Source organism: Glossina fuscipes, unplaced genomic scaffold (assembly GCF_014805625.2).
Source record: "Glossina fuscipes isolate IAEA_lab_2018 unplaced genomic scaffold, Yale_Gfus_2 121, whole genome shotgun sequence".
Lineage (NCBI taxonomy): Eukaryota > Metazoa > Arthropoda > Insecta > Diptera > Glossinidae > Glossina > Glossina fuscipes.
Genome location: NW_023998464.1, coordinates 7,536,650 through 7,553,875, shown reverse-complemented (window position 1 = coordinate 7,553,875; position 17,226 = coordinate 7,536,650). Strand labels below are relative to the sequence as shown.

Sequence of the window (17,226 nt, the reverse complement as noted above, 5' to 3'; positions counted from 1 at the left end):
TGTATTCATACAATTAATTAAAAAATTGCAAATTTATTCAAATATTTGGTGTTAATTTTTACATATATTCGTACAGGTGATTTGAATATTGTAGTGTGATCGCACACTGTCGTATGCAAATTCAGCATAATTCTGTCGCAAAAAAAAAAAAAAGTAAAAGAAAATTTTGGTCACACTTCAACTGGTATTGCATTACGAAATGCAATACGATGCCAGGCGCCCTAATTAAAATAAGTGTTAACGTAGCATAAAATCATCTGTAGATTTAAGTATAAATAAGGCACTTAAAGAAATAAAGAATCAATTGTTTAACAGCAATTCATAACCAAGCGTTCTATTCGCTCAAATAGAAAAGGCGTTAAATCCGCCTAAGCTTTAGCTAGGGACCGTCTCTTGCCGAGCTTCATTGGCACTACATGAGACGGATAGACTTGGCGTTTTGCAGCCGAGCAGAATAGGGATACACTTACAACTCAAGTACCCTTGCCAAGGAAGCATTCATAGGGAATCCTACCTAATAATACGGCAACACATTTGGTCAACACAACACATTGTTACATTAGCGTTTCTATTTTATTACAATATATTTGCAATCTTTTATTTAATTGTATGAAAAAACAGCATTTATTTTCCCTTAAACCATATGCCAAATCTCCACCAAGTCGTTTTAATTTAGTTGAGTTCAAAGAAAATCTCTAGCAAATGAAAAATCTCTTTCCAACCCGCTTGACTGCTGCAGGCAGCCAATTCCAGTCAGCAATGCCCGATACATTGCGTCGTTTGAAGGCGGATAGTCTGCATCCATCAACAACTCTTTCATGCCCTTATGCAAAGAAACATGGGCTAATGTGTCGACAGTTAATAAATATGAAGTAACGACTTTATGGCCGTCCGCTGGCATTTTTGAAAGAGAGTGTGCTACGAAAGCCTCAATATAGACTTTCGCTAAACGTTGACCATGTTGTGCTAATTCCGCATTGTGTTTCAATTGCATATCAGCATTTTCAACGCCCAATTCTTCTTGTTTAACCTTCTCTTTGGTTACATACGATTCTTGAGTTAAAGCTGTCTGCAATAGGTATATTTGAAAGTCTTCGTTCAATCTTTTACCGAATGCAAATAATTCGGCGCGATAGTTCCAATGCAAAAATCTCGAGCGACATTCGAGAGGCCGTGGATCAAGCTTTTGGCACGTCGGCAAAGCTCGCGTAGAACAGGAACAACCCATCGTTTATAATGACGACGAATTTGCATACATCGCAAGGAGTTTCTCAGCAAAGCCATTCAAGTTTTATTGAAGACCTTTTGAAAAAGTTTAATTTGTTCTTAGGATTTTTTTTCTATGTTGCCTATTTTGTCTTATTAAATAATATATATGGAAATGATGCTAAGTTAGAGTACGAATAAATTATTTTAGTCTCCACGCAGACAATAGCACGCAACCCATTTAACATGTAAATAAATCAAATGTCTATCCAAACTTACGGCGATAAACCGGTTGCTTTTCAGCTGGAAAAAGGTGGCGAATACTATTCTGTCTGCTCAGAAATAGGGAACGGCTTTGCGTCTATTTCGAGATATTTCATACAAAAAATACTTGGGTATCAATTGCATTGTGCTCTCCAATGAGGAACGCAAACGTTTGGCAGATTGCGGCCGAAGTCCAAATATATTCGCTAGCCCAGTTTCATTACTGCGTGCTTGTAAAGTAGACGATATTATAGCCGGAAATGACGAAAAGTTTGTATTGAAATTTTTAGGTGCTGCCATATAAGTGTTCAAATGCATACATAACTTTAACAGGTATAGAGGGATCTCCGTAAATACCTCGGATGCACCGTTGTTATCCGAGTTTACAGACGCGGCTACGATTGATAACAGTCTCATATAGTGCTACTAGAAAAATTTTTAAACTAGCAACGCTATGTTATCGCTGCCAGGCTGCTAAGTTGTAAATGAATCAAATGTTTTATAAGCAAACGCCAATTACGTCAATAACAAATGAAGCGCTAACACAATATAACAGTTGCAACTGAGAACGCAGTGTTGCAGCGAGTATCACATAAGAAATTACAGTTTAATAACAGTACAGATCGTAATGAACGATTGAATCTTTTGTTCACATTTCATAGAGGTTTAAATTTGAAAACATTAGAAGCCGTGATTTTATTGTTGCAATTCTTGCTTTTATTTGTTATTCTATAACCTGTTGAATTTCAGATTTTGTTAACTTTTCGATTCGACTGTGAGAAGATGAAATGTTTGTCCTGTGGTTCAGGTGACCACAACATTCTCAACAAGTCTTGCCCGAACAGGGAACTTGTATCAAACATTAACAGGATCATGGCACTTAAAAATTTTTCGTATAAAGAGGTAAAAGAGAAGTTTTCCTCGAATTACTTCGAATGTCTTGACGACATCTCCTACGACGACAACTTCCCTCCATTGGGGAACGCGTCTGCTATTTCGCGTAAGAACGATAATAAAAATGCAAATAAAATTTTAACCAAAAATAAATTCGATGCTGGCGTCAAAAGAAAATCGGTCCCTTCCAAATTCGTTCTCAGTTCACCCACCAAGCCTTCTCTCAATTCATCCCCCAAGCCGTCTGGAACAAGTCTTCGGCGTCCTGTAATGTCAAATAACTATTTGCGTTCCTCAAAACTTGAAAGATTAATCTCTGCGATTAAAGAAAGTATCCGCCCGATGATCCCTCACAATTTTATTAAAGAATTTGAAGAAAATATGTCTGTCTATGTTCTGATTTATCATCAATTCAAAGTGCCTTTCGGTCTGTGATCAGGTCTGCTAGAACCAACTTTCTAACTTTGGGTTCTTCTTACTTAAAGCTTGGTGAAACTCTTTCCTGTCAACACTTTTTCGCAAATACCAAGCTGCTAGGAAAGAAATAATTAAATATGCCAATCCAGTCAACTACACTGAATATATGGAAACACTGAAAGAATGGTGGTCTGCAGTGAGAAAGGCGAAAAGGACACATAGAGCTATCGCGATTAAAGATTTATGTGATAACGGCAACCCACGTCCTTTCTGGAATTATATCAATGGTCATCGACATTCCAGTCGAAAATTAAGCGGTTGTGCTGTATGGAATGACTATGATAATAAAAGATACTTGGATATGCTCAAGAGCTATATTCCAAGTGTCAATCCGATTACAATACCTTCAATGCCTTTTAGTAGTCTCAGCAACACACCCTTTTCATAGCATGAGCTAATGTATGTTTTACATTCCAGAAACAGAGCCACTGCTGCAGGTTATAATAGAGTGAAGTATGACATGCTCAGAGCACTGTCTGGAGGAAGCCTTAGCATTCTCTTGCATGCAATTAACAAGTGCTGGTCCATCAACTTTATACCCTCAGATTTGCGATGCATCAAAATAGTTCCCATTCCTAAGGCAGGTAAAGACTTAAATGATTTAAGTGGCTTCAAATCAATTTCGGTGATATCTGTATTCATAAAGACTTCATGGTTAAGGAGAGACTAACTGGTTTCCTGAAAACTGAGAACATTATTCCACCTCGTTCTTACGCCTATCAAAAACGCAAATCTACAATCGTGTGTGTTAACGAACTAACTTTACTCATAGCTAGCTTAAAAAAAGCAGGGAAAATGGTTGTCATGTTCTCCCTGGACATCAGCAAAGCCTATGACTGTGTCAACTTGATTAAGCTTTGTAGAATTCTCTTAAACTTTTCGATTCCTCTTCAAATGCGGCTGTGGATACTTAATTTTTTATCCAAGCGGTTGGTGATGGGTACTGAAAAAGTTGACATATGTAGCGGTGTCCCACAAGTGTTTAAGCCCCATATTCTTCAATCTATACACAGCTTCTTTACATGATCTTCAAGATGACCAAACGTGTATTTTTCAATGTGCAGATGATTTCGTAATTGTATCTGCGGACTCATCTTTTTCAGCCGCTGTCAATAATTTCTCGATAAAAGCCAATTTTTTTTCGATGCATGCGCTGATCTCAATTTATATTTTAACCCCAGCAAAACAAATACTATTTAAACGAATACTATTTATTTTGCCAAATGTTCTAAACGTGAAATTAGGCCCTTTATTAAAAGTACTAAAGTTGATCAGGTGAAATCTCTTCGGTTTCTTGATAGAATTTTAAATGACAACTCAACCCGGCATTATGAGAAAGCCTTCAAAGACTGTCAATCTGGATGTAACATCACCAAAGTCATGACTAACAATCAATCAGGCTTGCCTACTAAAAACGCTCTGACTGTATACAAATCTATAGTCAAGTCCAAAATTGAATTTGCACATTCCACATGTTGCAATTTCCCAAAATATATTGAGAAACGTAAACAAAAATTTAAAAATCGAATGTTAAAACGTTGTACTGGACTGACTCCCTCAACTCCTCAACATATTCTCAATGTCATATCTGGTGAGTAGCCCGTTTCCCAAGGTGCTCTTTTTTGCATTGCCAAAAAGTTCATTAAGATCAAGCTGATGAATCCTTCCTTTTTTTAGGAAGTTATATCTCTCAGTGACACTGTCTCTTGCAGCTACACTTTTTGCTATCAAAGAGTTCGTCATAATATAGATTCAATTCCTCCCTGGAATTTCACTACCAACAATTGTAGTCTTCATGAACATTCTCGAATCGACCTCTACCTCAAAACAAAATGTCAACTTCTCTTAAATGAGGATGTTATGTCAAGAAAAGGTTCCTTTTTGTTACAAAAACGACTACGATATATATGCCACTGACGGTTCCGTCGGACATAATGTATCTGTCTTCTCGGTCGTGAAACATCTATCTGAAACAATACATCGAGTCAAAGTGAAAGAGGAACTTTCCTCTACTTTTATTGAGTTGCTCGCCATTCGACATGCTATCAAGGTTGCTATCACCGATGGTATCAGACGTTTTGTTATTTTTTCCGACAGCAGGTCAGCTCTACTTCTAACAAATAAAAGAGATGCAGAAAATCAATATGTGTTTGATATTCATAAGATGTTGCATGGATCTCAAGTGGATGACTGTCATCTCGTTTGGGTACCTGGTCACTGCGGCTTTTTTTAAAATGTAAAAGCCGACTTTCATGCAGGGAGAGCTCGTGTTGATGGGACAATTTTGTCCATCAAATACACTCCCAATGAAGCAATACGGGCAATTTGCAACCACATCCTTCAAGAGCTAAACGATGAATTTTAAAAAATCGCGCTCGTTAAATCCAATCGTCTTTTCTATAAAATAAATCCCAAATTTCAATTCAAACCCTTTTCTATGGCTTCTTTTAATTCCTGGGAAATCAAAATTTAAAAATGGGTCGCGCTATACCTTGTGATGCTTGTGAAGTTTGCAATGTTGCAGAGTCTGCTGAGCATCTAATCTTCACATGTCACAATCTTGATGGCATTAGAGATTCCTTCAAGCTTCTTCAATTTATAAGACCGTCTCCTCGACTCTTTGCAGCAAAAAATTTACATCATCTCGGAGAACTAACTTGTCTTATTATAAAAGCTAATTTATCCTTTTAGAATTTTTTTTTTTTTTTTTTTTTTTTGCGTTCAATCATCTTCTGTTACCATAGCATTCCTTTTCGTTTTCAGCCAAAGCTTGCAACACTGTTGGGCTATCAAGAACTCAACAAGCGCAATTACACACACACACAATTACACTAACATGCTGGCTCTAGTTATTACGACCGCTCTTTCTTTTGTTACGTTTTGTACATAATTGTGATCAAAAATTACGACAGTTTGTTATCTGGACATATAAGCCACAAATCTATTGGCTTAGTCCATCTCCTTTCAACATGCAAAAAAAAAAAAAAAACTTTTCTTCCCTTTTATTAAAAAATTTTGCAAAAAGGAAGAACTTACGATTCGTCGGAAGCAAGTAAATTTTACTCGTTACACTTCGTATTAAATTTTAAACTTTTTATTCATATTGTAATTATTCTCCGAACCCTTTTTTTAATAGCCATAAAAAAAAAATTTTTCATTTTTCATTTTGGCATTCAGGATGGGAAAGGCGGTGAAAGATCAGGAATATTGCCAACAAATGTATATAATTTTTTACTATATACGAGTACAATTCACACAATTATTTCAGTCGTACACTGCATAGCAGCAAACTGAACATGAAATCAAGACCAAGGTGTTTCTTTCTAAAGATTGATACACGCTGCGTTACGCTTGTAACTTCAGAGGAAATCAAGAGAAGTTGTGCACAATTTAGTGCACGCAATTAGAAAACATGTGATAACTATAGCTATAAATATGCGCCCAATTCACCAGTAACTTGTGTGTGCTTCACCCTCTCCCTCTATAGTTAACACAAGATCTCTCGCACAGGTTGTGATGTAAATGATTTGGATTAGCTTACGGTTAGATTTCTTCGCAGGAAGTTTTGAAAAAAAAATTCCATAATTACAATTATTAACTAGTTAATATAAAAAAAATATAATGTACCAAATAAATACTTTTCGCAATGTAAACAAATTTGTTCGATTTTGTATTAACGTTGTAAACATTCACAACTATTTTGGTACAAAATTATAAACAACAATGTCAACATCATCATTGTAAAAAACATCATTTATTTCAGCGCAGACTTTATCCCATTCAAGACCGTCAATACCGCAACCAATGCGCGGTATTGCTAATTTTTGAACGCTATTAGAAAACTATAAGAAAAGTCACGAATTTATTGTTAATTAAGAAAACTTAAAAAATCTTTTTACCATATGTTGTTGCATTGCTTTCAAAGATGACCTTAGGTTATCATATGTAGGTTTTTGCCAACTTTCATCTTTAGTGACTAAATAATAAATAAAGCGTTGATCGTCTTTGAGTACAGCGACCCCACCAGTTCCAATCTTCTGCGCACGAAGTTCGTCAACTTGACCGTAAACTTGTTTAAATTTTGTAGCTATTCCAGCGCCCATACCAAAATCAGCGGCTACACAATGAGCTAAAGAATGAGATTTCGGCGCGTTAAAGAGGTCGCCTTCTATTTCGGATAGTTTATATTTTTCTGAAGACATTTTTCGGCTTTGATAAGTAGCTATAAACAGATAAGTACATACTATGATTAATTTTAATTCATACATTTGGCTAACAAAAACTGACACTGAAATGCACTCTTAGCTTAATAACTGTATTATAACGATTTAAGTACTTTTCTTTTGATCTCTATTCTATTACTGTATTGTTTTTTTATTTAAAAAAAAAAGAACGTGCATTCGACATAATGCATTTAGGCAGAAAACTAGGACTTAACACAAGCTCAACATAAACTTAAAATTCACTGAGGCACTGCAGAGGAATTCTTTTATCAGAGTCTATTCAATGACATTAAGACAATGTACTAAAATGATAATATAAATTCCGATTAAATTCACAAATTTCGCACTCACTTACACAAGTGTTTAACAAATAATCCAGTTCTTGTACTTGTTATGCTAATTGTAAAATATTTAGCAACCGAAAAACGCAAGTTATTCAATATCGACATTTACGTAAAGAATTTAAGGATATTGTGTATTGAAAATTGAGAATGTGTTCCGTTATACATCCAGAGGATACCAAAAATTTGTGCATATTCGACTGCTTTTGTTGGTATTTCTTTAATCATAACAATAATTCGCCTTAGAAACAGCTGACCGCTAATAAAAAAATTTTGATTTTAAATTCGCTGCGAAGCACAAAAATGAAATGAATTCATGAAAGAAGCAATCTCTTGTATATCAATCATATTTTGGTCTACAACAAGTTTTTTTGTTGTCATTTAACGCCCAGCAATGAAAAATCGTACATTATTTTGATTCCACTAAATATTAAAACTTTCCCTTAATCGCTACATAATGCTGATTATATTAGAACCATTTTTGTATATTCGCCTTCAATTTTGTGTCGCCATATATACCTGATAATGACCTTATTTGACCGATTCCTACAAAAGCAATTTGATTTTAAATTTGCTGTGAAGAAAGTGAAGAAAATAAGTATAAAAATGTCAGTTTTAGTTAAAACGACCACAAGTATTATTAAAGAAATTAAGAATAACGCGAAAATAGTAAACATTTGTGGAATAAAGTATTTGTGTAATTATAAACATATAAGTTCTAATTACTGTCTGATTTCGAAGGAAACATCGTTATCAAAAATACTGATCTCTTTTCAAAATGGTAGGTAATTACTAATGGTATATAAATTGGATGTTTTCGTAATCTTTTTCCTGAAGGTCAAAGTCAAAGGCAAGGTGAAAGTACATATATTTGCACTTATGCATAAATATGTGTAATATATATACATTTATATTATATATAATGAATAAGTTGAATAAGCGTTTAACTAAAGATTTAAATTTGTATAAATCACATCTCCTTATTGTTTTCCAAGAAGGTTGCAAATGTTATAAATAGACATGGGGCTAATAACACATACATACAACTGAAATCATACTTCTTCTTGATAATTCTTATGAAAGTAGCTAGAAAAATGTTATTACAAAGAGTATACACGTGTTTGTGGTTAAGTAGGTTGTTTAAGCTCTTTTACAAGTTACTGTTATATAAAAAATTGAAAATGTACTGTTATATAAGAAATTGAAATAGTTGTTGCATCAAGTGGAATTAAATGCAATTTTACTTTGGTTATGATGTAACTTAGTTGTACTTTGAACACATCAGAACTTGCCGGTGAGAATACAATCTAGTTTAAGGTGAAAGTGCTTTCCTTGTGTTCAACCGTCTGTTCTTTCCGAAAGGGAGATTGACAACATATATAGGAAGATTGATTACACCTTTAACATGCAAAGAAAACTTGTTTTCTCGATGTATATAGTATTTTCAGTACTTGAAAGAAAAGACACAATGGTTGAAAAGCTGTAAAGGAAATCATGTTCAAAATTTTATTGACAAAATTTAGTTTCCCAAATATTTTTCGAATTAGGTTGAAAAGAATCCGGCGGTTGTATGCTGTGATTACAGGGATTGAACATAACATTGGCTAATGGACATTTTCGGGGTATTTACGTCAACTTGAGTTGGTGAACAGGTTTAATCCATAAGAAGTTAAACGTGCAATCAACCATTGCCAGCTAACTGTTACGATAAAACTTATGTATTGTGTTTGTCGAACTAAACGCTGACTGACTGACTCTTTGCGCTTAATACCTTTTACTGCAATCTGTATCATATATTTAATACACTACAATGGATTTCATATGCGCAGAGGGTGTGAGCAAATAACTCTAAAATTACCAAAATTTTTTGGAATTCATGTCTAAGTAGCAACTTACTGACATCTCGAAGTGAAAAATATACCATTTTCGTTATTAAGTGCACATAAATGTACTATTCAAATTCAACTATTGTCTCTTTGCTTCTCTCGCTTTCTCTTTTGTTCATAGCGAACTCGCGATTGACGGTTCTTAAGAGCTTCAGGCAACGAAGATTTTAAAGCTGCCTACATAATTGTGCATGCGCTTCTTAATACAATAAAAATATGTTATCATCTTATATAATACCTACCCCTCAATATGTTATTTTTATTGAAACTTTTGTGCCAGAAAAATTATTATTTAAAGCGATTAAAGGTTCGACACTTTAGACCAAGAGTCTCGATTAGTGTTAAAATCTTACTTTAGTAATCGAAGTTTGAATGAAAATCTCTTATTCAATAATAGGCGACGAAAGCTAATTATTGGCATTAGGCGCAAACAAATGCTGTCTATGATGTTAGATTCAAAAATTTTTTGACTACACATCGTCACTGCATATTTCTGTTGAAAATTTTTAAAACACCATAAATTCTTATACTTGTCACAGAGCATACATTAAATCTACCAAATACTCCAGATCTTAAATTGTGGATATATTTTTGATAAGTGCAATTACATTGTATAAATATTTATTTACTCATTCAAAGGGATGAAGGTGATTATGCCATCTAAATTCTAGAAAACAAGTTAAAGCCAAAAATCAGTTTAATCCACCGTGGCAAACATCACCCATTTTTAAAAAAATGGAGAGATCATTTAAGAGCGGTTGTACAATTTATCTTTCTTATTATTCTTCACTCTCGAATCAGAAAACTAACTTGACCTACGACTGTCTATACAACTACCTAAAGATCGTATACCAGGAAGATAAAGTACATACATACACAGTCTTTAGTGCGACAATTAGTTATGTAATTCTGCCAAATCGTATCGGTTTCTAACGGATATTTCCTGTTCTTTACACATATCGGGGATCATGGATTATTTATATGTACATAATAGTATAATTTAATAAAAATTTGTCTGCGTTCAGCACAAATGATAGTGATGGAGTGCTGGTAGAATATAACTTTCCTGTTCAGAGCTATTTTACATCCGCTATAATTATTTACTAGAATCAACAGTAGCTGAAGGGATCGTTCATTTTCATTCATTTATTCTTATTTAACAGAATTAATACGGTCCGCTATTTTTTGAAAGCAATTCTCTTGTCTCTCTACTCACAACACATGTAAAGGAAAAAACCAGCTAACGGCTTTTAGCGAAAGAAGAAAGACGGTCATCTGGTAGGTGTTTCAAATTCTCCTAAAGCCGTACTTCTCATGCCACATTTTTATTTATGTGTAAATAATCTTACTCTTAAAATGATAAAGTTTATTCAATTTTATAAGTACTAGATATGAACCTTTTCGAAGCAAAAGTTATTATTGAAAAGTTTGCTCTTCTATCGACTGCGTTAAATTATTCAACTCTAACGATTTAGTTAATATATTTATATGCGTAATACTTTGCGACTTTTTACATTCATCTTTTATATACTTTTGCACAATTAAAATAAATCCAAAAATTCAACTTTCATTTCTTATATCTTTTCTTATATCTTTTCCATAGCAGCAAGTACTTGATAAAAGTTAATCTGATCACTACAATTTAAGTTGCTTGTCTTTCTTTTCTGTTGCAGTTATTCAAAATCAGAGGAGAAATATGTCTATGTGTGAAAGTCAAAAGCAAGAGTTGGTGAGTGTAAACGAATCCAGGCGTTTTATGATCGATTGTTTTAAGGCATTTGGTGTTCCGCAAATTCATGCCGAACAACAGGCTGATTTATTAGTCGCAGCTGACTATCGCGGTCATTTCAGTCACGGTTTAAATAGACTGGAATATTATTTAAATGATCTTTCAAAAAAATCTACTGATGGCGCTGCTGTTCCAAAAATTTTAAAAGAAACTCCAGCCACAGCTTGGGTTGATGGTTGTAATGGATTAGGTGCCGTTATTGGAAATTTCTGTATGGATTTAGCCATTAAGAAATCTAAAACTGCAGGTGTCGGTTGGGTTTGTGTCAAAAACTCCAATCACTATGGGATGGCTGGGTGGTATCCGATGAAAGCAATGAAAGAAGGTTTTGTAGGCATTTCCATGACTAATACATCGCCGTTAATGGCGCCAACGCGTGCAAAGGAGGCCGCTCTTGGCACAAATCCTATTGCAGTTGGTGTACCCGCCGGAGACGATCACTTTTTACTTGACATGGCTACGACGGCAGTAGCATTGGGAAAAATTGAAATTCAACGTCGCAAAGGTGAAGATATACCTGAAGGTTGGGCACAGAACGTTGAAGGTGCTTCAACCACTGACCCTGAACAAGCATGTTGTTTGATGCCATTGGGCGGCGCTGAAGGGAATTCCGGTTATAAGGGTTATGGTAACGTGAAAAAGCTCTATTCGGCTTATGTGATTATTTAAAACCCTGCACAGCTTGTGGTACATGATGTCATGGGTATTGAAAAGTTTTTAGGTTCGTCTATTTACACCATTACCCTACGAATTAATTTCAAATGTGATATAGGGAATAACTTCAATTTTTTATACACGATGTGTTTTCTAAAAATGGTCTTTGTCGCAAGAGGTTTGTCAACGTATTTCGAAATTTGCGGCCTTGAACTGGCAAGGACGAACAAGTTTAAATCACCTTAAAAATTGTTTTTGTTATTAGTAAGTGTTCAAAGAAAATCAGCGAAAGTCTTACCACTTGAAGTGCAGAGTTTCACGTCTTGAGATGTAAGCTCATTTAAAATACTGTTTATCAATTAAGGTCTTGCTTCTGTTGTGGACATTTTGACCGGTGTCATGGCTGGAGCGAATTATTCAACTAAAATACGTAAATGGAATGCACTTGGCTGTAATGAACAAGCTGATTTAGGACAAATGTTTGTTGCAATTAATCCCAATTGTTTTGATCCGGACTTTGAGACAAATATGTGCGACTTGAACAGCCGCTTGCGCAATTCTAAACCCGTATGTACTGAATGCTCTCTCATTTATTGTACTTTCCCATCGACCACCACTAAAAGATTGCCCATGTTAGATTTATCATGTAAGTTTTAGCAACTTATATAAATATTCGAAAATCCAAGTGATGTGAACAACCATGTGCTGTTTATATATCCAACCGCCGTAAGACTTTAATTCCAAATGTTGTCTTCCTATTTGCTGTCTATTATTTCAAATTATAAATTTTGTTAAGCTATGTGTATATAGCTATATATATATATATATTTTTTTTAACTTACTTGCAATAGTTCATATCGTCCTCTCAAGGTGCACGTTTATCGTCTTTGTATATACGCTGCCACGGTGAACGTTTCTTGCTTGATTATCCCCCTATTATGTCCCAGTATTATGTAAATGAGCACACCTTTAATGTTATTCTTTTCAACACCGGACACGGTTTCGTCCTCGTTCCAATAATGAAACTTGCCGAATAATGATCGCGGTAGAGTCATTGTATTTTGTAGCTCATTGTCGATCTTTTCATAGACATCTCTTTTTAAGTTGACTATACGCTCCACATAAGCGTCGAACGAAAAGTTATGCGGATGGATGCAACAGCAAGGAGGACTTGAGATAGAGACATTTTTTATTATGGTTTATCCGTATGTCTGTTTATTTTCTTGAGATATTTTGACGAAATTTTACATACTGACGTGTTTTGGCCCAAGGGCGAACGGTATCCAAAATGATTCGAACCGGATCGCTTTTTTAACCTCTTCCCATTTGACGCCTCATTTTAAAAAGCCGATATATGGATAACTAGTGGGATGTAAGCTATATAATGCTGAACCGTGCCCTACTATAGTGTTTTCATCATGTAATCCATCCTTTACACTATAAACTATAAAAATATTTCTTTTTTTGTCCTTTTACATAAAAAAATCAATATTTTATACTTAAGGTGGTGTCTGTCCAAGATTTATACTTGAAATGATTTCAATTTCTACATATTTAATTTAGAATTTATTTTAGATTGATCCAGAAATGACCGTTTTAGTAGCCGGAGACAAGGAAGAAGATAACATGAAAGCGGTAGATAAAGCCGGAGGCATAAAGTATTTACCTGATCAGTTGAGAACGTGCAAAGAATTGGCACAACGTTTAAATGTGAAGCCACTTAGTTTTATATGAACTAAACAATAAAAAATTCAATACTATTATTGCATTAAAATTAAAAAACATATAGTTTTTTAAAAGTATTAACCCAAGATTTTTTTACCCACCACGGGTGCAACCCATTTTGTCATAATGTTTGCAACACCTAGAAGAGTGGAGGTACTGGAGGGTTTGACAATATTTGGCTGGAGTTGGAGCACCAACTGCGCGTTAGGTCGCGGTTTATGAGTGATACAGCAAGTAAATCTATCGGCAAAATCGATACTTCGTTGCTTTCGGGCCGAATTCTCTCTAAGTTTAGAAATTTGCGGCTTACAGTCGCACTTAAATACCTGTTGTAGCAGACTACCAAGAAGTGTCGCAAAATGCAACAACAAGATTCAACAGACCCTCGTTGTGTAAACATGTCGACACCATAAGAATCATTCATTTAAATATTTAAGATACAGTTCAGGCAATTAGCTTAGACTGTCCCGCCTTACCGTTCCAAAAAATGAGAAAGAAATTAATTTATTACAAGATAGATTGCAAGATGAGCACCTAACGTTGTAACACACCGAAAAAATTGCTTGAAATTGTTATTTTGATTTTCTAATAAATAAAGGATTACTTTATTGAAACTTACTTTAAACTGCTGTTAACAAAATATAGTTTTATATGTTGTTATTTAAAAAGAAAATAATAAAAGTTTTACACTTTATATTTTAAGTTGCTTCTATTGCATACAGTTTATATTTCAACCAAACCAATGGGCGCCCATACAATCTCTTGTCCACTCCGTTTGACAAATCCAGCACCACTCAAATCCACAACCGGATCGCGTACATACCATATGCATACAGCCGCCATCCCGTTCAGTAGCAGTGCGGCATTTAGGACAAGGTTTTGTTAAGACTTTGATTGTTACATTGCTAGCCTCATCCCAACGAGCTTCAGCGGCACGCTAAAATGTTAATTTTCTAATTCTTTAGAAAGTTCTTAACATGCACGACATGACATATGCATATATATATATATGGATATATTTACATTAGGATCGACCGAATATTCACAAGAACTGGAATCTCCATCATTTACACTATCAGGAAGACAATCGCCTAAATGGTAACCTTGCAGACAATTCCGGCAAAAAACGTACTAAAATTTTCAATATTTACTGAAAAATTAAAGAATATATCAATTAAAATTAGAGAATATATCTTACTCCACATCCGTTCTGACAGGTAACCTTCTTACAATCAGGGTCCACCAACAAGCCCATCCCACATCCTGGCTGTGGACACAAAACGCCACCGGCCTGCAGCACATATTCTTCTGTAGCGAAATGTTGGTATCTATCGTATTCTTCACGTATCAGCAACTTGAAATGATGTATTTCTTCTATAAATGAATTCTCACAACCTGCGGGACATGACAGAGTATAACCAACATCTGGATGCGGCATAAATTGTCGTTCTAATAACCGTGAGCGGCAATAGTGCAAAAAACAATCAAGGCATGTAACATGTTTTGAAGCGCAGGGAAAAACTAGCACTATCTCACTGCCACAACATTCAGAAATTATTTTTTTTTCCATTAAATTGCGGTTTCTGTTCCATGTTTACCTTATATCAGTGCAAGCTAAGCAGGGGACACCTTTAGTATTCATTTTGACTAGATTTAATGGAGCTGCAAAGTCTTTTTCCCCGCCAGAGACATGTTCGGCGCACTTAAAATAGAATTCTGCACACGGCGGATCGCCATTGTTATCCACGCAAGCAATTTCGTAAGATTCACAATGACCGCGTATGCGACGGCACTTCAGTACATCATCCCAACACTCGGGATCGCGATGCACAGTAAAAGCACCACCTTTGCACAAAGAACAGCGTACGCGCAATTTACCTTTGCATAGTTTATTACACTGGGAGCAGTGTACAAAAAAGTGAACCCTCTCATGTTCACACACTATAGACATATTGCAAGGAATTTTTACTTGTCAATCATATCATCGTTAAACATGCGTAAATACCTGTCCCTGGTCCCTGCACTTTTTCTTCATTTTGAAATTGAACGTCTAATAAAGTTTCGCATAACGGTTTCGAAGGCACCTCTTCAGGCGTAACCTCCTCTTCTGCCACCATGGAGTGCATAGATTTTCTTTGTTTGGCAGATCTTGCACGCACTTGCACAGCATGTAAGATGCTTTGTTGTCCTAAATCGCATTCCTACTGAGAAATAAAGAGATTTTGCACGTCTTGCATAACTAACTCCTTAAAGGGCTAAATGAAAATTCTAAAGTAATTTTGTAATTTTTGCAACTTCCTTATTGCTCTCATAAAAGCAACTAGCTTTAGTTGAAGTTTTCGTATCTTTGTTGTATATCTGCTTTCTTTTGCGACTGTGATACCGTTAAAACTAAGAAAGGAAGCAATACAATTAAGCGGACTGCCGCGTTCTTGCTTTGGTCGGCAATCCATAATCCATAAAGCCTACGAAATCTTCGATGATAAATTGATTTGTTATTTAGAATAAAATACTTAATACGCTCACATTTTTAGAAATGGGATTATAACACATGAACGATAAAAACTAAAAAAATGTTGAAAAGTTTTCTACTTTTTTACTCATGCGCTCGAACTGCTTTTCAATGTTAGCAGTATTGTACAAACGCTCCTACTCGCTGACAAAAATGTACTCACGACTTTGTGCTCTTTCTCAAAGTGGATTAATTTTTTTAGAAATTATTCGGACAGATAAACTTTTCACTTGATGTCTGAATCTTTGTCATCTTGAACATACCGCTAAAAACAACGAACAAAATTAATTCGAAGCATATTCTGTTTAAGCGTATGATGTATTTATACCATTTAAGGCACTTTTCCCATTGAATGCATCAACATCAACAGAGATCAAACATCAACAATATTCCGCTACGAAAAAATTAGTTGTTTATCATAATAACGGTAATAACGTACACAGGTATTTATTGGTGGACATATGAAAAAGAATTGTAAATAATTATGCACTTAAATGAAGGCTTCTGACCTCAATTGTCGTGGCATCACTGAGTTCTTTACCAGCGAATATAATCTTCACTTCATATGGTTGTAATCCCAACTGAGGTGCGAGAATTTCCTTTACGTTCTTTATATCCCATTTAGGTTCTAAATTGACCGACAACGTGCGACCAGTATTTGTTTTCACATATATATTCAAAGAATTAGTAATACTTCTTCGTCCAAATAACAATAATTCCAGCATTTTATTAAAAAAAGCCTTTAAGATGTTCAATATAAAACTCATTGAAATGTTCACTTTTTACTTCTACAACATTTGTTATTATTTAATAGAACGAAAGAACCGTAAATATTTTGCAACGCAATATGCTATTGAAACAGCTGATCACTAAAAAGCGTTGCAGAAATAGCGCATTTCTTCAAAAATGGCATGTTTTTTAAATATGCAGCATCGTTTCAGATCCACGAACTTGTGGTATTACCTCCTTCTTGAGGAGCTTTTCAGCCTTCGCCAATCAATGAGTAAAACAATTCGTTAACCTTAATATCCTCCCTAATGACGTTCCTTGTCAAGCATTATTTGGATTAATGGATTCTTTCAGTGGTTTTTCATTAATAAATTTTTATTGTGCGTAATTTGTTAACTACCAAAGAAATAACGAAAACATAAAAAACGTTGAAATTGTATATGTTGAAAATAACCATTCGTCGTTGAAATCCTTTTCTTTTAGGAATAATGATGGATTATTATCCGCTTCATCTATTGGCATTTCG

General features: G+C 34.9%; 3 protein-coding genes and 1 pseudogene across 11 annotated transcripts; 1 reads left to right on the top strand and 3 right to left on the bottom strand.

Annotated features, from left to right (window-relative positions):
- Positions 1–634: 634 nt before the first annotated feature.
- LOC119640529 lies at positions 635–1,567 on the bottom strand (annotated as a pseudogene).
- Positions 1,568–5,927: 4,360 nt separating this feature from the next.
- On the bottom strand, positions 5,928–7,659 carry LOC119640413 (ADP-ribose glycohydrolase OARD1). Of its 4 annotated transcripts, none has more exons than XM_038038439.1 (3): positions 7,129–7,378; positions 6,741–7,063; positions 5,928–6,683 (listed from the first exon to the last, which is right to left on the bottom strand). In XM_038038439.1, exons 2-3 carry the CDS (start codon positions 7,041–7,043, stop codon positions 6,537–6,539), a joined length of 450 nt encoding a protein of 149 aa, XP_037894367.1. In that variant the 5' UTR covers positions 7,044–7,063; positions 7,129–7,378; the 3' UTR covers positions 5,928–6,536. The 4 variants fall into 4 exon arrangements, with proteins under 4 accessions (XP_037894367.1, XP_037894368.1, XP_037894366.1 ...); XM_038038440.1 differs by having other exon boundaries at positions 7,178–7,378; XM_038038438.1 differs by lacking the exon at positions 7,129–7,378 and adding an exon at positions 7,416–7,506 and having other exon boundaries at positions 5,929–6,683.
- A 182-nt stretch (positions 7,660–7,841) lies between these two features.
- Positions 7,842–13,975, top strand: LOC119640412 (uncharacterized oxidoreductase YjmC). 6 transcript variants are annotated; one of them, XM_038038433.1, is made up of 5 exons: positions 10,750–10,783; positions 10,895–10,900; positions 10,965–11,708; positions 12,099–12,301; positions 13,310–13,972. In XM_038038433.1, the coding sequence occupies exons 1-5, from the start codon at positions 10,780–10,782 to the stop codon at positions 13,466–13,468; spliced, it is 1,116 nt and encodes a 371-aa protein (XP_037894361.1). In that variant the 5' UTR covers positions 10,750–10,779; the 3' UTR covers positions 13,469–13,972. The 6 variants fall into 6 exon arrangements, with proteins under 6 accessions (XP_037894358.1, XP_037894359.1, XP_037894364.1 ...); XM_038038430.1 differs by lacking the exons at positions 10,750–10,783; positions 10,895–10,900 and adding an exon at positions 7,842–8,186 and having other exon boundaries at positions 13,310–13,975; XM_038038431.1 differs by lacking the exons at positions 10,750–10,783; positions 10,895–10,900 and adding an exon at positions 7,850–8,186 and having other exon boundaries at positions 13,298–13,391.
- A 65-nt stretch (positions 13,976–14,040) lies between these two features.
- Positions 14,041–16,913, bottom strand: LOC119640411 (E3 ubiquitin-protein ligase parkin). The gene is made up of 6 exons (XM_038038429.1): positions 16,481–16,913; positions 15,465–15,660; positions 15,058–15,400; positions 14,658–14,994; positions 14,483–14,590; positions 14,041–14,396 (listed from the first exon to the last, which is right to left on the bottom strand). The coding sequence occupies exons 1-6, from the start codon at positions 16,736–16,738 to the stop codon at positions 14,190–14,192; spliced, it is 1,449 nt and encodes a 482-aa protein (XP_037894357.1). The 5' UTR covers positions 16,739–16,913; the 3' UTR covers positions 14,041–14,189.
- Between the last annotated feature and the right edge of the window lie 313 nt (positions 16,914–17,226).